The 23,232-nt window shown below is 37.0% G+C and overlaps 1 protein-coding gene across 6 annotated transcripts in view; it reads left to right on the top strand.

Moving 5' to 3' along the window:
• Nucleotides 1-23,232, top strand: part of DICER1 (dicer 1, ribonuclease III) — a 72,369-nt gene that overhangs the window by 7,537 nt on the left and 41,600 nt on the right. For 2 of the 6 annotated variants that reach the window (XM_030930479.1, XM_030930478.1), the window contains exons 2-8: nucleotides 8,937-9,002; nucleotides 9,926-10,026; nucleotides 17,292-17,480; nucleotides 18,121-18,283; nucleotides 19,161-19,291; nucleotides 20,617-20,751; nucleotides 21,168-21,328. In XM_030930479.1, the coding sequence (XP_030786339.1) occupies nucleotides 17,337-17,480; nucleotides 18,121-18,283; nucleotides 19,161-19,291; nucleotides 20,617-20,751; nucleotides 21,168-21,328 (734 nt within the window). In that variant the 5' untranslated portion in view covers nucleotides 8,937-9,002; nucleotides 9,926-10,026; nucleotides 17,292-17,336. Of the gene's footprint in view, nucleotides 1-8,936; nucleotides 9,003-9,925; nucleotides 10,027-16,295; nucleotides 16,438-17,291; nucleotides 17,481-18,120; nucleotides 18,284-19,160; nucleotides 19,292-20,616; nucleotides 20,752-21,167; nucleotides 21,329-23,232 lie in introns of all 6 variants that reach the window. The other 4 variants (XM_030930481.1, XM_030930482.1, XM_030930483.1 and 1 more) reach the window with 4 other exon arrangements.

Below are 23,232 nucleotides of genomic sequence, written 5' to 3'. Positions count from 1 at the left end.
TTCAAGCGATTCTCCTGCATCAGCCTCCTGAGTAGCTGGGACTACAGGTGCAAGCCACTACACCGGCTAATTTTTGTATATTTTTTAGTAGAGACGGGTTTTCATCATGTTGGCCAGGCTGATCTCTAACTCCTGACCTCAAGTGATTCACCTGTCTCGGCCTCCCAAAGTGCCGGGATTACAGGCATGAGCCACTGTGCCCAGCCTACAAAATACAGTTTCTAAAATGAGAAACTAAAGTCGAGAAATAATATCTTGAGTTTTTGGGTTTTCCCAGTTAACACCTGTAACTTTAAGAACTTTAAAATTGTTTCTGAAACATCTTCAAGGTTAGAGTCAGATTAGTGTACATTAATATGGAGGAGAATTTTATAGTGGTTGGAAGTGACCTGAGAAAACCAGGATGGGTATAGTCAGATGATATCAAAATAATCATTGTACTAACTGGTACCTCTCTAGATTTGACAGTTTCTAGTTAGCCTTGAATTACTTTTTTGGGCTTGGGTGTCAAGGTCGAGGATATTAAGCTTGTTAAAATAATTCGGGTTGTTTAAAGTCTTTTAACTATAGAAAGTGTCTAATTTGAGTGTTATATTTGACCTATAAAAAGCTGCTTTAATTCAATAGTTGTTAAAGTTAGATCAATAAAGCTTATTCTCAACTTTGAATTAATTAATAAAAAATTATTCATGGATACTTTCCTACATTCCAAACTATCTAGTCATTACAAATTTATAATAAGATGAAAATCAAACAAATCATAAACTATGTAATAGAAATGTAATTATAGTGTGAGATTATCTTTCAGAGATCTTAATACTCTGGAGGGAAATGGCAATAACAGCTAATATATGGGGCAGTAATAAAGCCCATGATGATTTGGGTGGTATAGATAGCCCACGTGTGCTAAATGAGAGGGGAGGGGACTAAAGTGATAGAGGTTTTTAGGGAAAGGTGGGGGATGGGGTTCGTGAGAGGTGGTGAACTCTACTGGTACACACTTGTTTTGGTGTTACAGGATAGGCAGATAACATGAGTTGTTGCACAGAAGCTATGATGATGTACTGTGTCACACTCTTGCCTGGACCTTTTAATACGTTTGCTTTCCTGTCTAAACATCCACCTTAACTCTTACGTTCGTTTTGTCTCTGGATTGACCTCCCTTTAGTATTTAAGTATTCACGTTACATATCTTAAAACAGCTTGACCTAGAGAAAATTGTGGCTCCTTTTTCCCAGTGGATGCTCTTTCTTGGTGTAAAGGCAGAGGATAGTCATGAATTGAATAAAGTTCTAGCAGTCGTTGCACAGTGTTAAGAGTAAAGTATGTGCCTGTAGTCCCAGCTACTCAGGAAGCTGAGATGGCAGGATCACTTGAGCCCAGGAGTTCGAGGCTGTAATGTGCTGTGAATAGCCACGGCACTCCTGCCTGGGCAACAGAGTGAGACCCTGTCTCTAAAAAAAAAAAAAGGTAAAGTACAGAAACTTGGAATCAAATATCAATCTTAAAACTCACCTTGAAAACTAGTGATGTGTTAAGTATTTATGTCTCTTGAAACAAAACTATAGGGCAAATGTCATTATAGGTAACTGGAGGGGAGGGTGTGTATCTGCTGTTTTGATGTGCTGAAATGTCATCTTTCTGAAAAGTACTCCAAGAAGCAAGCGGACCTTTGGCTTGCAGCCTAGAAACGCTTCTTATATGGAGTTCTTTGATGGGTGGAATTTGTTAAGATGGTATTTGACCTGTGTTCAGCTTCAATTTTGGACAAATCTAATTTTAGGCATGATTATGTTAAAATTTAAACATAATATATTTATGTTACAGATTTAGAGAAACCCAGAAGTTTATTTGGTTCAGATAGAGTAATGCATGAAAAGAAGGCTAATGAATTTGTGGTTTAAATTATAGATACTACGATATTGTAAAATATATATTTCGTCTGTCCTCTACCCTGTTCTTAGGCATACAAGGCCTGAAATCTTCAAAGTGATGTCTTTTTGTATGCTAATGTTTGACCTGTGGCTGGTAGCTCCTGGTAGCTTCAAAATCCCAGGGGCTGGTTACCGGAAAAACTAAGGCATGATTAGAGGTTTGGACTCAGACCCACCCTCCAACTTCTGGGGGGGAAGAGGGACTGAAGGTTAATCATGCTCAGGTAATGAGTCTCCATAAAAACCCTAAAGGACAGAGTTTGGAGAGCTTCTGGAGAGTTGAACACATGGAGGTTCCTGGAGGGCAGTTTGCTCTGGGAGGGCTTGGAAGCTCTGTACCCCTTCCCCATACCTCACCCTGTGCTTGTCTTCATCTGGATCTTTGTAATATCCTTTACCTAATTAATTTATTTTTATTGAGATGGAGTCTCGCTGTGTTGACCAGGCTGGTCTCGAACTCTTGGCCTCAAGCGATCCTCCCATCTTAGCCTTCCAAAGTGCTGGGATTACAGGCGTGTGCCGCTGCACCCGGCCTGTAATATCCTTTATAATAAATTGGTAAACATAAGTAAGTTTTTCCCCTAGGACTGTGAGCTGGTCTAGCAAGTTAAATCCTAGGAGGGCATTGTGGGAACCCCAGTTAATTGATTGGTTGGGAACACTGGCAAAAAATAATCTGAGGTTTGCAATTGACATGGAAGGGTGGGGGAAGTCTTGAGGAATGGAGCCCTCAACCTGTGGGATCTGATGCTATCTCCAGGTAGATAATGCTGGAATTTAGTTATTAATAGAAGACACCCAGCTGGTGTCTGCTGCAGAATTGATTGCTTGCTTGTTGTTGGGGAGAAACCCCACACATTTGGTCACAGAAATTTTATGTGTTGTGTGAGAACAAAGGAAAAACAGTTGGTGTGTGTTTTTTCCCACTCAGATACTCAGGTAAATGTTACCACATTTTGTGCCTTAACGGGGGAGGTTTTTACTCCTTTCTTTCTCTCTCTCTCTTTCTTCTTTTCTTTCTTTCTTTCTTGAGACAGGGTCTTACTCTGGAGTGCAGTGGTGTGATCATGGCTCACTGCAGCCTCCCTGGCTCAGGCGATTCCCCAACCTCAGCCTCCTGAGTAGTTGAGACTACAGGCAGACACCACCACACCTGGCTAATTTTTATATTTTTAGTAAAGATGGGGTTTTGCCATGTTTCCCAGGCTGGTCTCAGAATTCCTGGGCTCAAGTTATTTGCCCACCTTGGCCTCCCAAAGTGCTGGGTTTATGGGTGTGAACCACTGCACACGGCTGGGAGGATGTTTTCATTACCTAAAACAGAATTGTGTATCTCTAGCTTATCATCACACAAATCATCCACAGTTTGAAAGTTTGTTTTCCAATTCCCAATTCTGCATGTTCAAATTGTAGGAAATTTAAAATGCTGAAAAGTTTAAAGGAAAAAATAAATTACTCATCCAAGTAAATCATCATTAATTTTTGGGTAAACTAACTTTCTCTCACCTCTCCTTCCTCTCTTCCTTTTCTTTCTTATCCTTCCTCACTCCCTCCCTTTTTCCTTTCCTTTAGTTTTTAACTAAGACATAATCATAGTCTTACTGTAAATAATAATGTTCTGCCTTTTCATTTAAAGCCATTGACACAGGATTTTTCTCAGTCACTTTACCAGCCAGGGACCTTTGGCCGGTGACGCCCCTGTCCAGGCCTTGCTTGGCCACGCTACCCTCCCACTCGGCCTGCCTGGGCCACACCTGGCTTGCGCCCTGGCTCTGCTAGTGGCTGGGCCAGTCATGCCACAGCCTACCTGTGTTACAGCTCATACCCACGTTCGGCGGTTCCCGAGTTCTTGTCCTGCATCCAAGAAGAATGAGGATATGCTGACAACTGAAGGGTGAAGAAGGCAGACATAAATTTTATTGAGCAGTGACACAGTTCTCAGCAGAAAGGGGACGTGGGGGTGGTTCTCCACCCAAAGTTGTGTAGTTTCTCCCCCAGTGTGGATGGGTCCTGGGCTTTTACAGGCTCAGAATAGGGGAGTGCGTGCTGATTGGTTTGTGAGTATGCAAAAAAAGTTAAATGCACCACTTGAAGGTGGGCATGATAGTGTACAAAAACCAATTAGGGAAATGTAGGTATATGTAAGATGGGTGAAGGGTGAGGATCAATCAGAGGAAAGTGTGCCAAATGGGAAGACAGGTTCTCAATCCAGTCTCTGGATTTATCTGAGACTTGTAGTTCTCTTGAAAAACAAACAAAAAATATTGTGTGTCTTGACCTTCAGGCTTTAAACTGTCTTTGATTTGAAGGTGGGAGTTCACCGGGGACCCACCGCTGTCTGCCTTGGCATTTGTCTGCCTGCTGCTGCTCTCACCATAAGCATTTTTGTTCATTATAAACTTACCATTTTAAATGGCTGAATTGAATTTCACCATGTAAGATGAACTAGGGTTTACCAAACCATTCCCTCATTCATTGTTAGACACATAGATTGGTGGTGGGGAGTGTTTCTTTGCTCTTATAAATGGTAATGATGAAGGGAGCATTTCTATATGAAATTTTTTTTTGTATATGGTAATGACTAGGTTAATGTGCAGCGAATTTTAAGAATGACAGAAATGTAAAGTTCATACTCATAGTGTTAGGGTAAACTAAAAAATAATTTTTTAAAAAGACAAATGACAATTAAAAGTAAAAATATAAATAGTTCTCTGTTTTGTATTTAAATATGTAAAGATACCAGTGTTTAAATTCTTGAAATTATTATTCATTTTTTTCTCTTTATTCTCTTAATCCTTGGTTTGACCTTAATCTGTTCATAGTCTATATTCACTAAATAGTAGTTGATAAATCCTTGAAATACTTGTTTTATATACTGTGGATATGTTGGATATTTTCTTTTGATTTTTTATATTTTCAAAACATCCATGATTGTTACTATTTCTTGTTTCTCTGTGGAACATTTTATTGCCTGAGAAACAGTTCAGTGAAATAATGTTTTCAGTGATGTCTTTCCGGCCAGTAAATAGCACATAGTATTTTTTTTGTTTTTCAAGAGAACTAGTGAATACAAAATGTTTAAATTTACTTTACATTATATACCATATTTTGTGATTTAATTGTGTTGATTTTCATCTTAATGTAAATTCATAATGGCTAGCTTGTTTGGAATGTAGGGGAGGAAAACTTTTTAACTTTTTGTTAGTGAATTAAACTAACAAAAGACATTAACAGGAGAAGAGGTCTATAGCTTGTATTGATGTTAAGATTTTTGTGTGCACAGGGGCTCAAAGAAAAGAAGTAAAATCCCAAAGAAACACTTAGATTTAGAAGTTCATATACCATCTTAACAAAGAGTGATAAATGGCGAAAGGACAAAGGAGGGGAAGTTTGGATTTCTAGGGTTGGTAAACTGTGGGAAGGTGATTAGACGGTGTACGGAGGAAACCAGTGGTCGAAAGGGGTTATTTATTAAGGTTTGTTTATGCAGATTCGTCTTGGTGCCATCTCTCTGTGCTGTGGTAAGGATTGTTCTTGTTTTCTTCCTGGTGTAGAAGAAGGGGGAGTTTATGCCTTACTTTTAAGTAGAAAGAGGGAAGGCGTAGAACTTTTCCTGAATCTGTTGGTTCTTAATTGCCTTCAGCTCAAAATAATCAATATACCAAAGTGGCATAGTTGGGGGTGGCATCTCCTGATCCCCCCCATTCACGAGTTTGTGGTTTTTCAGGTTAATCTGGCTATAAATTCTGTATAAAATCTTCTATGCATTATATGAGAATGCATTTTCTATGCCAAATCTTAGGGTTAATGAAACACTTTAGGTTTTCTTTAAGAGTTTCATAAAATTTTGAGAGTTTAATAATTATGCTTTAAAAAATAGATTCTAGGTAGAGGTACTATGGATTTTGTATGTTTCAAGCATTTTATTTTCTCTTTACCAAGTTTAAGATCTTGTGTAATCCTCGTAATAGTCAGGTGTTTCTGTTTTACAGGCAAGGAAACAATGTTAGCGAGGTAGTGGAGTCTGGATTTAAACCTTGGTATTCTGACACTGAACTGCTTGCTGGCATTAAGATAATTTTTAAAAGAAAGATATGTACAAAGGAAAAAAAAAAAGAGGCTACTTTCTATATCCCCAGTTGCCTTACTCAGTGCCTCCTGCATAGTTGGGTATATGTGAGAACGGAGTGATAGTGTATAGATGTCACTGAAAACTCAGAATCAGTGTTTTGTGGCAAATATGTACATTGAATACATGTTTATATGTATACGTAAGTATATATATAAATATAAATGTGTATATTAGTATTAAGAGGCAAGAGCATCAATTGCTCATTAAGTTAGCTAAAAACATCTCAGACTTTTTCTCTTCTGCAACTTAGAAAAGGGAAGTAGGTAGGAGTCGTTTTCAAACAACTTGGATTCTATAAGTGGATTCATTTTCAGTGTGGCTGTTTGCCTACTTTCATTTTCAGTTTTAAAAATTCCTCCAGGTAGTTGGGCAACATATTTTAGGGCTTCTCCAGTATTTAAGTTCTAAGAAATGGAATTTTATTATTTGGTATGAATACTATTTGAGAACTAGGCTATATTTAAAAAATAAAAAAGCTGGCCAGGCACGGTGACTCAGGCCTGTAATCCCAGCACTTTGTGAGGCAGAGGCATGCAGATCACGAGGTCAGGAGATCGAGACCATCCTGGCTAACATGGTGAAACCCTGTCTGTACTAAAAACAAAAAATTAGGTGGGCGTGGTGGTGGGCGCCTGTAGTCCCAGCTACTTGGGAGGCTGAGGCAGGAGAATGGTGTGAACCGGAGAGGTGGAGCTTGCAGTGAGCAGAGATTGCGCCACTGCACTCCAGCCTGGGCGACAGAGTGAGACTCCGTCTCAAACAAAATGAATAAATAAATAAATAAAAATAAAATAAAAAATAAAAAAATTAAAATGCTAATGTTAGGGAAATACAATTAAAACCAAAATCTCCCAACCCAGAAAATTGCTCCACAAAGGTAGAAAAGAAAGAAAATGTTATTATCAAATGAACATTAAATCAGACTGCTGTGCACATCACAGGCAGTCACTAAAGGGATGGCAAAGACAGAAAGAAATCTTACTATTTTATATAACTAAATGATTACAATCCATTACTTCCATATTTTCAAGATAAAATTGCTAATTTTTTTTCACATTTTTATGACTAGAGGTAGGTTTTACACTTCAGAGTCAGGTGACAAATTAGGTCCATCTCCTCCTAGGAAACCAGGAGATTGAGTGTTATTTCCCTTGGTGATTACATTTCAGAGATGGCTTTCAGGTCTTTAGGAAACAGCCAAGTCAAAAGACTGGAGACTTAAATGTATATACATTGAAAGGGAGGGAGAAATAAATTCTGGAAAAGAAAAGGGGAAAGGGACCTCCTCCCTTTTATTTTCAGCAGGGAGAACTATGCCTCCTACTTTTAATTTGTATTTGTCCTTATGTCAATAGTCAGTATTTTGTATCTATACCATGGCTGTCCTAAGTGATGTAGGCGTGGTTGCAGTTAAAATAATGTCTTGTATCTCACATGCACTTTTGTTACTAGGAACTTAAAGTGCTTCATATATTTTTTAGTTTTCTCTGTTAGCTTACCATGAGTATTGCCTGTAGTGTTTTAATGTCATTATATTGTTTTTTTCCTCTTGTTTATCCTGGAACTTTATAGAAGTCACGCATTTTGGGCTTTGTGAGAGTAGGAATGAAATCTGGACAGTAATATTTGCGAAGTTAATAATATCAGAATCTGGGATGCATAATAACATGGATGAGTTGAAATTATTCTGTCACCAGTTTTGAAAATTCACAGCAGAAAGTTCTAGGTGCCTTTAGGCTTCAGATCTGAATGGTTAGGTGTTTCTTGTTACTAGCCTGTGAAAGGTTACAGCCTCATTACTGCCTTTAGTTGCTAACATGGATTAAGTTTGCTAGTTTGTACTAAAGCTTGCCTGTCTGATATGTGGCATGCCTGTTTCAGAGTTATCTTAAAGGGGTCCGTGAAACAGGATTTTGCAGGTTTGTACTTGACATCACAGTGATCAATTAAAATGAGAAAATGACCTATTAGCTTTGAATTACCAGTATAAAATAAGTTGTTATTGTACCTGACATTTTACCTTTCTAATGTATGTATGGAATTGTCAATGGAAATAACTTGAATAACTTAGCAATGATTTTGTAATAGTTGAGTTACATTGAATTTTAAAGAATTATCAACTTAGTAATTTGATTATGGCATTTCTAGGAATGAGGTGAGTCTGAATTGGAAATCATCTCTAGAGGGTGGCACAGGAGGACATGTTGGTGTGCGTGGTGTTTGCCTCCTGCTAGGTGGCGGTATAGAAGGAAATTAAAAATTAAATGAAGTCTGAGGTAGCCTTAGAAAACAAAACCTTGGCTGGTTGCAGTGGCTCACGCCTGTAATCTGCAGTGTTCAGTACAGCATGTTACTGTATTGAGTACTGTAGGCAGTTGTAACACAGTGGTATTTTGGTAATCTTACGGTACTACAGCACTTTGGGAGGCCAAGGTGGGAGGATCACTTGAGTCCAGGAGTTTGAGACCAACCTGGGAAACATGGGGTATCTAGCTCTACAAAATAGAAGAAGAAAAATGAAAACACAAGCACTGACATATTGGGAGGTAGAAAGATAAACTCGTATACAGCATGATACTGATTTATCATAGTGTTTAAGTATTTTTAAAGCCAAGTATTACTGAGGGAAAAGGTAATTTAATGCCAAGAGTTCTCTCTTTTATCTAATTGAATTGTACTAACAAGTTTTTTTCCTGGCTATATTAGAACATAATATCCCAATTTTATAGGGCAGTTCTTTTAGACGTGCATTGTCTTGTTGCCCAATAGATAAAGAATTTTATGAGGGATCCTAAAAAGTAGAACATTTCTTAAAGTTGGTTTTAAAAAATGAGTTGTCTCTTCTAAAATTTCTCTCTGATTGTTTTTAGGTTACCTAGGGTATGAATTAATACAGACTTGGAAACTCTGAAAGAACTTAGAATCAGCATTTTGAGGTAAATATGTATATGCTAAAGTAGTGATAAGGTTGCCCCAGTGGGCTTTGTTGACTTCTTAGCAAAACAAATTTGTGTATGAAATGAGAAATTTAACCTCCATGAGAATGTCTTTTAGAGGACTGGAAGTAGTAAAAAGAGGCCACTGCCGATTTGTTTTTCCTGAGCTTATGGTAGTGGAGGCATTGCAGAAGGCTCAGACCTGAGAGCAAACCAAGTCTGGTGTCAAATCTAACAAAATCAGTATTTGTTGATCAAATTAAACTTTTTATATCTACATTTTATGCTTTCTAGTTTTCGATTTATGTCTTTTAGAGAGCCACCCCAAATTTAAATTTCTGCCCAACATTAACATTCTTAACAGTGTTCTTGAATTCTTTTATTCATAAATGAATTCTGTGAAAATGTATAGTGTAGATGTAACTGCTCTTCGAGTTTATATTTTTAATCTCATTTTGGGAAATTGGAATTGCTGATGATTTCATACCTGTGTTAAAGAGTTACAACTGGGTTGTTTCGATTTCTCAGCCAAGTACCTCTTCTGGTGACCTTCTTTATTTCTTTTGTATATGTGAATTTAGGAAATAGCAGCTAATTTTTTTCATTTTTCTATAAAGTACTGTCTTTAGACTTTACTTTGATTTCCTTATATTAGTTTTGAAATCTTTTTTTGAACTTTGCTCTAGCTTTTTATTTCTCCCAGATCTCTGGGAATTAGGCATGCTATTGTAGCTTATTCTCTTGTTCTTTGTTTTAGGGTAAGCCTTGGTATCCTGAAATAATCTAAATGCCTTTTGTTTAAAATTTAATTCAAAATAATGGCCTTTTATTCAACTCTTCATATCAATAGGGCTGTCTTGTAGATGTGTTTCTGTTCAGTTTACAGAAATCTTAAACTTGGCTATTTTTGCATTTATTTTTAGAGCAGAAGCTTGAGCATGCTGTGATTTTCCAATAAACTGCTATCACAATGTCAAAATGCAGTTCAGACAACAGCAACACAGAGATCTCAAACATTAAAACGGTAAATCTGTGATTCATCATGTGGAAAGAGGGAGAGAGTTTATTCTTGTCTTTCTTGTCTTTTGCTAAATTACAGTCATGTGTTGCTTAATGACTGGATATCTTCTGAGAAATGCATTGTTAGGTGACTTTGTCATTGTGTGAACGTCATAGAGTGTACTTAATTAACATAAACCTACATGGTATAGCCATTATACACCTAGACTATATGGTATGAGCTGTTTTTCCTAGGCTACTAACCTGTACAACGTGTTACTATATTGAGTACTGTAGGCAATTGTAACACAGTGGTATGTGTATATCTAAACATATCTAAGCATAGAAAAGGTACAGTAAAAATACAGTATCATAATCTTGTGGGACCATAGTCTTATACGGGGACAGTCTCTAAAACATTGTTATTGGATGTTATTGCATGACTGTATTTCTAAGTGCATAATATGTGGAAACTGTGAAACAACCTCATTAGTTTCATGAGGGTAAGTTGTTTGACCAGAAATTTAAAATTTGTAGTTGAAAAACAGTCATGTGGAGTTATATTGGCTCTGCGAAAGCAGTTAATGGTAGCCAGTTTATCTGTGAAACTAGAACCTTTACCTGCCATCAGGGATTCAGATCTTTTCATTAAGGCCAAGTTGAAAAAATCTGTTTAAACATGACAAGAAAGTAAAAATTGGCAACATGATAGGTTTTCCTGTTTTTATGTTACAGATTACCTGTTGGATTTTTTAGTCTTGGATTTGTTTTCGCTAAATAGAAAGGGCGTTACTGGGGCCAGTTGTCCACTAAATGAATGAAAATTAATTTAAACATTGTAACCTTATGGAAAATATAATTGAAAGGGTTAAATTGTTGTTCTTTATGTCCTTGTACATCCTCTCTCCTGCACTCATCTCTCAGGGCTGGTCAGAGTGGGATAGATGTGTGTTTGCAAACCGAATAGAAATATATCTTGATTCTGTTCTGTATATTGTTGTGTGGACATTCATGAGTCTCTAATTCAGTTTGTCAAATATTTACTTAAATGTATATACAGAATATTGTAGCAGGAAATTTAAGAGGTGCAAAGAATAAGACTCACGTCTTATTCTTACGGAGCTGTGCTCCAGTAAAAGAATAACGTGTATGTTGTGTATGTGTGTCTGTGAATAGATGTAAAAATCTGTGATAGAAATTATGAAAGGCAAATAGAAGCTGTTTGAGGTTTTAGTGTCACTCAGGTGGACATTGTTTTCATTCTAACAACCTGCAGTTTTGTTTACCATGTCCTGGATGTGGTTCTGTACAGTGGGTAATACAGGTAAGGGTAAGATATGCAACTCCTGTATCCAAGGAAATTCTAGTCTAATTGGTCGTATTTTAGTGAGAAAAGAGTTAAGAGAAATTATCTGAATAAAAATTCATATAAAATTACAGAAGTACATTTTATGGGTTAAGACTCTGTAGTATAACTGCTAGGATCACTTGGATTGAGCACATAGGATTGAAATACAGGATTAAACACTTATAGTTGGTCAGTCAGGGAGGATGCATAATATGCTGTAGGCTTTCAGCCAACAGGGATTACTCTTCTGTTGTGGAAATTGCTGGTGAGTGGTGATGAGGCAGCAGTAGGATAGCATTCTAAGCCGGGTCAACAATCTGACCGTAAGGTTACAGGTGGCAGAGGTCAGGCAGTCATGAGTAGGGGACGGTACTTTTCAGAGTACATTTGGGACTAGATATCACAGAGAGTAGTGCTTTGCTTAATTTCGTTTTTAAATATCAACTTTTTAATGAATTCCCTTCCAATAGTTTGTTATTATTTTCTTACACATGGTTTTTTGTGAAAGCTGATAGAAACCTTACTCTTCATATATTTTTGGTTACAGATGTTATTTCTGTATTTCTTTATTGTTTGATATTTATTTTTTACCATGTATCTATTTTTAGAGTCTAAATATTGATAAATGTATACCTTTCATTTCTCTGATTTTTTTTCACTTTTATTCTGATTGTTTCTTAGAAACCAGCTACCTATCATTTTTTTCTGAACCCTGTGAAAGTTGTAGGGTAGGTAGGGTAGGGCATTTATGAGAAATGTTGTGTTTGCTAAGAAAAAAAAAAATCTCTGTCTTTTGAAATGCCAGGAACAGAGCCTGGTCACTGAGTGAATTTGCAACTCCTCCTTTGCCAAGCTCTTTACCTGCTGGTTTGTAGGAATAGGATTGACATACTTGAGTGAAGTTGGTGTCTTGAGGTGAAACCCAGCATGAGGAACATTGGATTGGAGGTCCAGGGCTTATTTTCCAGATAGAATTGAGTCTTTGTTGGTCTTGGGCCAGCTTCCCTGCCCTGCCTGTTTTCTCCTTTGTGATTTTATGAAAGCGAAGGAGGAAACAGGCAGGCCAGGGAAGCGCTCTCTATCTCCCTCCCCCTCTTGTGCAGAGGGAGAACTGTTCAGATTTTTCCTCAACTTGTTTCTGAAACAAGCAGCTTTGCAGTTTCAAAAATAATTTACTGATAGCAGAAAGTGAAAAAAATACTCCTAAGGGCAAGTAAGGTGAAAATTTTTCAAAGTCTTAGAAGCTTCTTGGTAGAGCTCATCCCTGGTTTCTTGGCATCTAAAGACCCTTGACTTTTCCCTTCCAAACAAAGCTTTTGACCTTACTTGGGGTCTGGCTGCAGTACTTGTTCATTATCTCAGTATTTGTGGCCTGATGGCTTTCTGCTTTGGTCCCTGACTTTTTCACTTTCCCTTTTCCTTCCCTTTTCCTTCCCCTTTTCCATTCCCTTCCCCTTTTTCTTTCCCTTTCCCCTTTCCTTCCCCTTTTCCTTCCCCATCCACATTCCCTTCCCCTTTTTCTTTACCTTTCCCCTTCTCCTTTTTCTTTCCCCTTCCCCATTCCCTTCCCCTTCCTGTTTTCCTTTTTCTTTCCCCTTCCCCTTCTTCTTCCACTTTCCTTTCCCCTTCCCCTTCCCCTTCTTCTTCCACTTTCCTTTCCCCTTCCCCTTCCTCTTTCCCTTTTCTTTCCTTTTCTCCCTTCCCTTCCTTTCCCTTTTTCCTTCCTTCCTCCTTCTTTCCTTTTTTTTTCTTTCTGTTCATATCTGTTCTTTGCTTTCCTCTTTTCTTTTCTACCTGTACCTTTTATAGGAAGTGATAATAGTGATTTAGAGAGTGTTATTTGGTTTGCTTTTATCCCAGAATATTCAACTCAAGCTAGCTTGGACAGTTAAGGAATTTGTTGGCTCAGTTAATTGGAAAGTCCCTTGTTAGGCTGGGCTTTGAGGTTGGTTGATCCAGCAGTTTATTGATGTCATCAGTGACCCAGGTTCTTTATTTTTGCCGTCTGCAGTGCTGGTTTCATCCTAAGGCTGGGTGTTTTCATGGGTCTGCATAGTGTAATTGCAGCAGCAAATGGGGCTAATAATTTCATGAGTCATCTTTAGAGGGAAAGAAAGACAACTGCTTCTCTTCAACCATCAAATGAAAGTTCTAAATTTTTTGCTGTTGGATGAGCATGAACCAATTCCTCTGGCCAAGGGTGAGTTGTGTGCCCATCAGTTTAGGTTTGGGTGACTGGCAGATGGCAGAAAATAAGAAACTAGAGACTAGGCAGCATAGCGAGACCCTGTCTCTACAAAAAATAAAAAAATTAGCCAGTTGTGGTGATGCACACCTGTGGTCCCAGCTACTTGTGAGGTTGAAGCTGCAGTGAACCATCGTTGCACCACTGTACTCAGCCTGAGTGATGAGTGAGTCTCAGTCTTGGTGAAAAAAAAAGAAAAAAAGAAACTGTATCCTTGAAGACTTCAGTGAGCCACTGTTTGACTGAGACCAAGCAGAGCTGAGCATGGCTATTACCTGTAGAGGAAATGGAGTATTTGAGAACTAGCCAGAATCACCTGTCCTTGTGCTTTTGAATACATAAAGGAATGAAGTATTTATTTATATTTGAGCAGAAAATGAAAAGATTTGTATTGGAAGAATAGCACAAAAATATGTACTGTACCCATTTTGCCCCCCTTGCTTTGTCAGCTGTGTGTGTGTGTGTGCGCGCGCGTGTGTGTGTATCTACATGTAGATTCTTTTTCTGTACCATTTGAGAATAAGTTACATGTATCATAGTTCTTTACCCCTAAATACTTCAGTGTATGTTTCCTAACAATAAGGGTATTGTCTTACATAGCCACAGTGAGTTATATCAACTTCAGGGAATTTTAACATTGCTGTTATCTCATTTTAAAAAAGGATTCAATAATGTCCTTTGTGAATGAGATCACTATTTATGTTCTTCGCAACATTATTCATAGTAGCCAAAATATTGAAACAATCTAAGTGTCCATCCACAGATGAATGGGTAAAGAAATTGGAATATACAAACACACATGGAGGAATATTATTCAGCGCTAAAAAGAAGGAAATCCTGCCATCGCAGTAATGCAGATGAACCTGGAGGACATAATACTAAGGATAACAAGCCAGGCACAGAAAACGAGATACTGCATGATGTCACATGGGAATTGAAAAAAGTAGAATTCTTACAAGCAGAGTAAAAGAGAAAGGGTAGAATATGGGGGAAATGGGTAGATGTTGGTGAAAGGGTACAGAGTTTCAGTTACATGGAATGAGTAAGTTCTAGAGATCCAGCATACAGCACGGGATCCATAGTGGATAACAGTGTATGGAATACTTGAATTTGCTGAGAGAATAGATCTGAATAATTCTCACTACACCAAAAAATTGTAGCTATGTGAAGAGATGGATATGTTAGTTAGCTTGACTATAGTTCACTGCATATATGTGTGTCAAAACATCACACCGTATACCTCCAATTTTTTCCATTTTAATTAAAAAAAGTCATTTTTGGCATTTTTCTCCTTCAGATAGGATCCAGTCTAAGTTCAGGTATTACATGTAGTTGTCATGTTTCTTTATAGTCTCTTTTTTTCTTTTAGATTCAGAGAGTACCTATGTGTTTTTTTTATTACACGGGTATATTGCATACTGGTGGGAATTGGACTTCTAGTGTACACGTTACCCAAATAGTGAACATTGTACCCAATGGATAGTTTTTCAGCCATGTGCCCCTTTATCACCTTCCTCCCTTTGGAGTTCCCGCTGTCTGTTATTTCCATCTTTATGTCCATGTGTATCCATATGGTCTTTGTTAATCTGGAACATTTTCGTAGTTTTTCTTTGTATTTTATGCATTGATGTTTTTGAAGAATACCCTCCCCAGCTTTAAAACATAAAACATTCCTAATTTATTTTTAGACTATTTTTCTACAGTTATTTATTGTTATTACTAATGTTATCTATATGAGAAGAAATGATGACAGTTGTAGAGAGGAGGGAGTGCTGCTGGTTCCTGGACATACCTGATTTCTGGAAGTAGGAGAAGATGTGTTGGGTATTTACATCACGGCCCTCTTTTCTCCTTTGTTTTATATTTTCATCCACCATCAGGACTTAGACATGTTTCTTGGTACCTTTTACTGTGTCTTTAATAAGTCTAGGATTAGCATTTGGGTTGGGTGAAAGTGAAGGGTCAGGTTTAAAGTCCTAGACAGTATGCAGTCTGTAGTCATGAAGGAGAATTGTAGAGGTATCACGAGAGTGGATTCCAGGTGGGAAGGTCAGTGATGGGACCCGCAGATCTTAGCCTTGGGCCTTCAGAGTGGCCTCTTGATCTCAGACATTTTGGTAAAATAGACTTCCATATAGGGTTCTTGGCAGTTGTATTAAGAAAAAAGTTTAGCTGATGAGCCTGCAAGTCCTGAGTTCTTGCTGAATTTGGGAAAGTGGGTACTAGGCTTGGGTACTAGGGTGAAAGAAATGGCTGTTGAGGCTTTGATTCAGCAGAGAATTAGCAGATTATTTTTCATGAAGAACATAGTTCTCTTTGATCCAGGGAAATTATGGGTTAATATTATCTCATAAAGTACTCTGTGGTGCTTTGCTTGTTCCCTTCTGGAAAGATGATGAGCATGGTTGTGCTGTTAGGCCCACAGATGTGCTGTCTTACTGGGCTCTCAGCTCCTGCAGTGGGGTGCCCCTGCACTGCTTACTTGAGATAATACTTTATGGTCGCTGAATGTTGAATTCTTGTCAACAGAACTAATTTCTCAAATTAGAATTCAGTATTGTGCTTCTGTATAAGAGACCCCACACTTGAGACTTCTTGTTGAAATAATTGCAACAACTTAAGTCGTGTGTTCTACTTAACACGTCTGGAGATTTAAAAGTTTTGGTTGTTAAGTAACAAAGAAATGAATTCTCTCTTCCAGTTTCATAGAGTAATAGCAATGAACACTCCAAAGCAGTGCAAGAGAGGAAATTTCCTTCTGTGGGGCGAGGAAATCCTGCTGACAGTAAAGCCAGTGGTAGGCTTTCACACAGATATTTGAATCCCTGACCCTCTGTTTGAAGGTTAGGAATTTAAAGATTCAGTTTTTATCATTTTACATAATCAGATTTATCTGTGGGAAAAACTATATGAAATATAGAAAGTGCTTAGATACCATGAAAACATTTTTATTTCACAGAGTGTTGTCATTTGTTTTAATTTATCTAGGATATGTATAATTTTAAAGATACATATTTAAATAGTTCGTCAGTTGTTCATTTATAATAGGTTGTCAATTGAGAAAAAGGCATTCTGTGTTCATGGGCTATTGACAAAGTGACAATTTAGCAGGTGTCTCAGTCTTTCCTCGTGCAGACACATGCTAAGTGCCTTCCATACATTATCATTTTATTAATAATGTCATAGAATATACAAAAGTGTTCAAAATATATTTATATATTTACATATTTTGTATATGTACATATATTTAACAAAGCATCATACTTTACATATTTTAAAGGTTTATAATGGACATTGTTCTATGTCAGGAAATATAGATATGTGTTATAATTTTAATGGATTCAAAGTATTCTGTTATAGTCATACCATAATTTATGTAGCTTATTTTTTACTAGTAGATTTTAAGTTATTTCTTATTTTTAAGTAATAATGCAATAACAAATATTCATGTACATCTCTCTGTGCAGTTGCCTGATTCATTCTTTAAGACAAGTTTCTAGGTGTAGAATCACTGGGTAAGGTGTAGAATGCTTGACTCCTAAAATGATCCTCTTAGATCAAGAAAAAGTTAAAACAATTATAGGAAGAGTTTGAATGACTCGTAGGAATGATATTCTGATGTTTCTCTTGTTTCTGTGCTTTCTTTTGTTTTTAACCCTGCATGGTTGTGTAATGGTATTCTTTTTCCCTTTTGTAGTAAGCTGTGCTAGAACAAAAATGCAATGAAAGAAACACTGGATGAATGAAAAGCCCTGCTTTGCAACCCCTCAGCATGGCAGGCCTGCAGCTCATGACCCCTGCTTCCTCACCAATGGGTCCTTTCTTTGGACTGCCATGGCAACAAGAAGCAATTCATGATAACATTTATACGCCAAGAAAATATCAGGTACTAATGCGAACACTAATACTGGAGCATTCTTCACTAAAATGGAATAAATTAGCATATAGTTGACACAACTTATATAAAACTCATTTACCCTTTCAAGCCTCCCACTTCTGATTAATTTTCTCATTCAAAATACTTTTATTCTTAATACTCCTTTTCTTTTCTAACATCTGCTGGGTAATTGGATTTGATAGTTGTATTTGTGAAGTTTCTTTATTCCCCCTCTGAAAACCTCACTGTTCTTTAATATTCACTTGGATGTGTCTGTCCTAGTGAGCTGGGTAGAAACCTAGATTAGTTTGCAAATGTTCAGCCATGAACTGGCAGAACCACGATTACTCTAAGTTTAGTTATTCATGTTATTCTAGAGAATTATTCTCTGTATACAAAAATAATGCTTAAAGAAAGGGTAAATGCCATTTCAACACGTATTTACACAACACAGCATATATAGCAACAGGCATTTTATTCCTCTTGAGTTATTCTTGTATAAAGACGTAGACTGTGGGGCTTTTTTTGTAAATTTATTGGAGGAAGATTTTAGAGAATAGTGAAATTTCCTGATTTAAAATAAAATCCAATTTTATACATTTTGTACTTAGGTAAGAAGTGCATAACTTTTTTTTCACCATGTTTCTAGGTTGAACTGCTCGAAGCAGCTCTGGATCATAATACCATCGTCTGTTTAAACACTGGCTCAGGGAAGACATTTATTGCAGTACTACTCACTAAAGAGCTGTCCTATCAGATCAGGGGAGACTTCAACAGAAATGGAAAAAGGACGGTGTTCTTGGTCAACTCTGGTAATAAAAAATTATTTCATCAAGTTGTGCAGGGGAAATTGGATGGGATTTTATGTGTAAACAGATTTTCTCTGTGTTTAAGTTAAATTATTGAAGAAAGTTTGACGGATAATGTACTCATTTAGTCTCTTCTGGCAGAAATTGTTTTGTGCTATGTCTTTTTGGTGTTTCTCTTAGATGTGCTGGTTCTGTATTGCGTTTGAATGGACTGCTTTTGGAACACAAGCATTGGAACATACGTACATTAGAACATAATCTAAGTTGTTACATTTATTTTTGCTCTTGATGTTTTAGCTTCACCAAGTATGTCAAAAGGTGCTTAATTATGGATAGTTAACTTTTGTACTTATGATTTTGCTATGTCACTTGTATTAATAGAAAGAAAGTTACATGCTGCTTAGAAATTAGATATTCAGTTAAGAGTTTACTGATTTTTATATGCTTGGATTATATGTAAAAATAAAAAATATAAAATGTGAACCTAAGCTGGTAGGGTCCTAATGTATTCATGTCACTGCTCTTTTTTTAGATTGTCTCAGTATAACGATGTACTTTAAATCCATGTTAGACTGTCTTGTTTCCATCTGGTTTTATTGAAGAAAACAGGAGGGTGGCTTAGAGGAAATCAGCTGTGAAGAAGAAAGGTGGTATAGGGTTCTCTGAAGCAAGTGACAAAAAGTGAGGTGGCAAGTCTAGTAGGTGCCATTTTTTTGGATGATAACCTTGGAATTGTGGTTTTAAAGAGGCTATCAAAAACATTGTTGGTTAGGTCTAATATAATAATAAGGATTTCTGTAGACTGTTAATCATTAGTAGTCCAGAGAGCCAAGTAGGCAAGATTTCTCGTATTTACATGGAGTATTATATTTGTAATTAGCAAACCAGGTTGCTCAACAAGTGTCAGCTGTCAGAACTCATTCAGATCTCAAGGTTGGGGAATACTCAAACCTAGAAGTAAATGCATCTTGGACAAAAGAGAGATGGAACCAAGAGTTTACTAAGCACCAGGTAAGACTTGTAGAGAAATTTCACTTTATAAATCCCTACAAGTTCTTGACTTGGTTTGTAAGATTATCTGTAGCCTTGGTTGTCTAATTTAGGTTTGAAAACTAATTTCCTGTACTTAATCAGCCTAGAAACTAGTCCTGATGTACTCTATCTTACTTTAAGTCTTACCTTAAAACCGAATAAAGGCTGGACACGGTGGCTGCCACCTGTAATCCCAGTACTTTGGGAGGCTGAGGTGGGTGGATCACCAGAGGTGAGGAGTTCAAGACGAGCCTGAGCGATATGGTGAAACCCCGTCTCTACTAAAAATACAAAAATTAGCTGGGCGTGGTGGTGTGCACCTGTAGTCCCAGCTACTCAGGAGGCTGAGACAGGAGAATTGCTTGAACCTGGAAGGTGGAGTTTGCAGTGAGCTGAGATCACGCCATGCACTCCAGCCCAGGTGACAGCGAGACTCTGTCCCAAAAACAAAAACAAAAACAAAAAAAACCTAATAAATTACTAATTTTTATTGCTCTTTGTAGAAAAGAAATAGCTTTCAGTATGATCTGCTTGCTTGAAAAACACAAATTCCTATGACCTATTTCCAACTTGCTGATAATGCGCTTTCAAAAAATTTACTCTGGAGTTAAATGTCTTGAAACTGGAGAAATTTCTTGCTTGAGGTGTTTAGGTCTTTGACAGAAACTTCCTCTAACTGAATGTTTGCGTGTAGCCAGCGTGTGCTGGAGGCTCCTCTAACTTACATGTTTCCATGTAGCCAGCATGGACTGGGGTTTTTGGTGTGTTAGTCATTGGGGGATACACAGTGGTTAAGAGGCACTTCCTCACTGAACTGAAACAGCCCAGCCTACTAGTGTGCTTCACATATTGGGATAAGTCCTCGTTAATAAAGCACTTAAATATCCACATAATGATAGGCTACAAAAATAACATTTAGTCTGGGTTTTCTTCCAGAAAACCTTGTCAGTTCAGCAGAAAAAAAATAACAAGTGTGAATTGTTTTGTGATTTGCCTAAATTGGCATATCTCATCAGTCATAATATGGCTGTGGGAATCTAAGAACCTGAAGTAAATTTGGATTTGTCCTCAAGACATGCTTTCCATTATCAAGATATTTTTTCTCTACTCTTTTCCCATGTTTTCCTGATTTCCTTCTTAGTACTGATGTAAATAATTTTATATATTTAGTGTATTAGTTTTCATTTTGACCAATGAATTCCTTAATTCTCACCTGTGATACAATGGCTCTATGATCTGATTTTATGTAAGTATATCCAGGCATTGAATGCCATGTTTGTTTATTGATGTTGATTTTATTTTAGGTTCTTATTATGACTTGCTATGTCGCCTTGAATGTTTTGAAAAATGGTTACTTATCACTGTCAGACATTAACCTTTTGGTGTTTGATGAGTGTCATCTTGCAATCCTAGACCACCCCTATCGAGAAATTATGAAGGTAAGTTTTAGACCTAAGTCTTAGTAATTCTTGGTAAACTATTTAGTATATGCAGATTTTTTTTTTTTAGATTTCAAAAGCAATAATATTATCAATATTGGGAGTTTGGTTCCAGTGAATGAATGAATGAATATTAAATTAATGATCATTTAAATCTAAAATAAACTTTAACATAATAGTAAATTCTATATGATTTTCATAGTATATCTGAGCCTTTTTGAAAAACAGATCTTTTAAACAAACTACAGTAATACTATGAGTAATTTTATGTTGTTCTTGCTATAGTGGCATTTCCACCAAACAAATTCTTTTTTAGTATTTGCTAGTGATTTTGATATGTTTTAATATGGTGATGTCTCTCTTGTTATGGCCTTGCAAAATGAAGTCTTTACTGTCAGTATATTTTATTACATTAGCTCTGTGAAAATTGTCCATCATGTCCTCGCATTTTGGGACTAACTGCTTCCATTTTAAATGGGAAATGTGATCCAGAGGAATTGGAAGAAAAAATTCAGAAACTAGAGAAAATTCTTAAGAGTAATGCTGAAACTGCAACGGACCTGGTGGTCTTAGACAGGTATGCACTTCCAGTTGACTCGGCTTTAATGAGATTAGTTGAAAAAATATTAAGTCTTTGGTGTTTTTTGTAGTACCTTGCAGATAGTACCTATTTAAGTGAACAAATGGCAGTAAAAAGCAATGGGCAAGAGTAAGAATTCTCTGTAAGTACTGTTACCTGTGAGTTCAAGAATCTAACCTTGTTTCCACAGAGAGTAGCAGACAGGCGTTTCTGCATTAAGAGATTATGCGTCAGCTCTTCTTATTTGCTGATGTTGCCAAGGACTGGGAACTTTGACAGTAAATTTGTGTTTTTTTCTGTCAATACGTGTGCTTTGTTGTTCTGTCCTAAATGTCTTACAATGATGCTTTCAAAGAACATTAATTTATTTAGATAATTCAGCAATATACTTTAAAACATTTGGAAATACCCCATTGTTTTCAAAATGGGTTGTGGATTACAGAGAAAGTTGCTGTTTGTTTTTCTAGGTTTGACCCTTTTTGAGGGGGTTTTACTATTTTGAGTTTCATTGAAAAGCGTGCGCGCGCACACACACACACAACCTTCATAACTGAAGTGGGTGGAAAGGAGCCTTTACAAATTAGGAAAATGGCTTTTCAAATGTAATGAATTCGATTTATGTCAAAATGGCCTTCCGTTCTTACTAGATGCAGTCTTAAATAAGGCTAAAGGTTACCTAGTGGTAGTTCTCAGGACAGTTACAATAAATAGAGAGGACTGATTTCTCAAGTTGTGGAGTTGAGTCAGACGTGGGTTTGAATACTAGCTCCGCTAATTGTAAGCTGTGTGACCTTGAGTGAGTCACTTATTTCCTTGAACTTGTAAAATGGCATTGACAGTGGTTTCATGGGATTCTTTGATGATCAATTCCATTAACACATAGAAAAATCTTGCAGTGTGCCTGGCATTTAGTAAGTATTTAAGGAAAGTTTTCTTTGGAGAGTGAGAAGGAAAAGTAACATTGGGAATCCCATCAAACTTAGGTATCCAAATGCCATATGAAATGCAAATCTTGTGACCTGTAGAACGGGCTGTGTCTGACTTCCTTGAGTCAACACTGATGGAGAAGTAGAAGGCTGTGCTTGTGCTTTTGTCTGCCTGAGTTAGAGTGCTTCACTTGTATTGCCTAGAGGTTTTCTGAGAAGTAGAAGTAGTAGAGCATTTAAGTAAAACTGATAAGCAATCTATTGATAAGCATTACCTAATTCTCCAAATAATGACTCTTTGGTTGAGTATAAATTCTGTTTTGGGCAAATCAGAACTATAGTATATATGTCTGTGCTAGATTTGTTTTTCTTATTACAATTATCATACGTGCTTTTAGGGCATTATGTGCCATTCTGGTTGTCGTTTTTTATGAAAGACCCAAGGAATGATACTAGAAATGAATGAAAGTTGGGGGGGTTTTCCTTGTGAGGATTTAAAAATACGTTAAAAATAAAAGCGATATTTGCAAATACTAAAAATTTCACACAGATATGGAAATCGATAAATTGAATGATAAAACTCCCCGTGATCTGTCTTGTCATTCTTCTTTCCACCTCTGAGAAGTGATTGAGTTTCATGAGTATTTTGAACACCTGTGTTCCTCATTCTGGCAGATGCCTAAGGGGGCAAAAGATGGAAGTCTAAACCTAAAAAACAAAAGAAAGCAAACTAATAATAATGAAATCTGTTGGCAAATTTATTTGAATATCAGCCCCATGTAGTCATTCCTTGAGACCTAACAGGCAAACATAGTACAGATTGAGCATCCCTAACCTGAAAGCGTGAAATTCAGAATGCTCTGAAATCTGAAACCTTTTGAGTGCTGACGTGATGCCACAGGTGGAACATTTCATATCTGACCTTGTGATGAATTGAAGCCAAAATGCGGCCAAAACCTGTTTCCTTCACAATAT

Source organism: Rhinopithecus roxellana, chromosome 5, assembly GCF_007565055.1.
Source record: "Rhinopithecus roxellana isolate Shanxi Qingling chromosome 5, ASM756505v1, whole genome shotgun sequence".
In the NCBI taxonomy this organism is placed as follows: Eukaryota; Metazoa; Chordata; class Mammalia; order Primates; family Cercopithecidae; genus Rhinopithecus; species Rhinopithecus roxellana.
The sequence above is the reverse complement of the archived record's forward strand: the minus strand, read 5'-3'. Positions and strand labels throughout refer to the sequence as shown.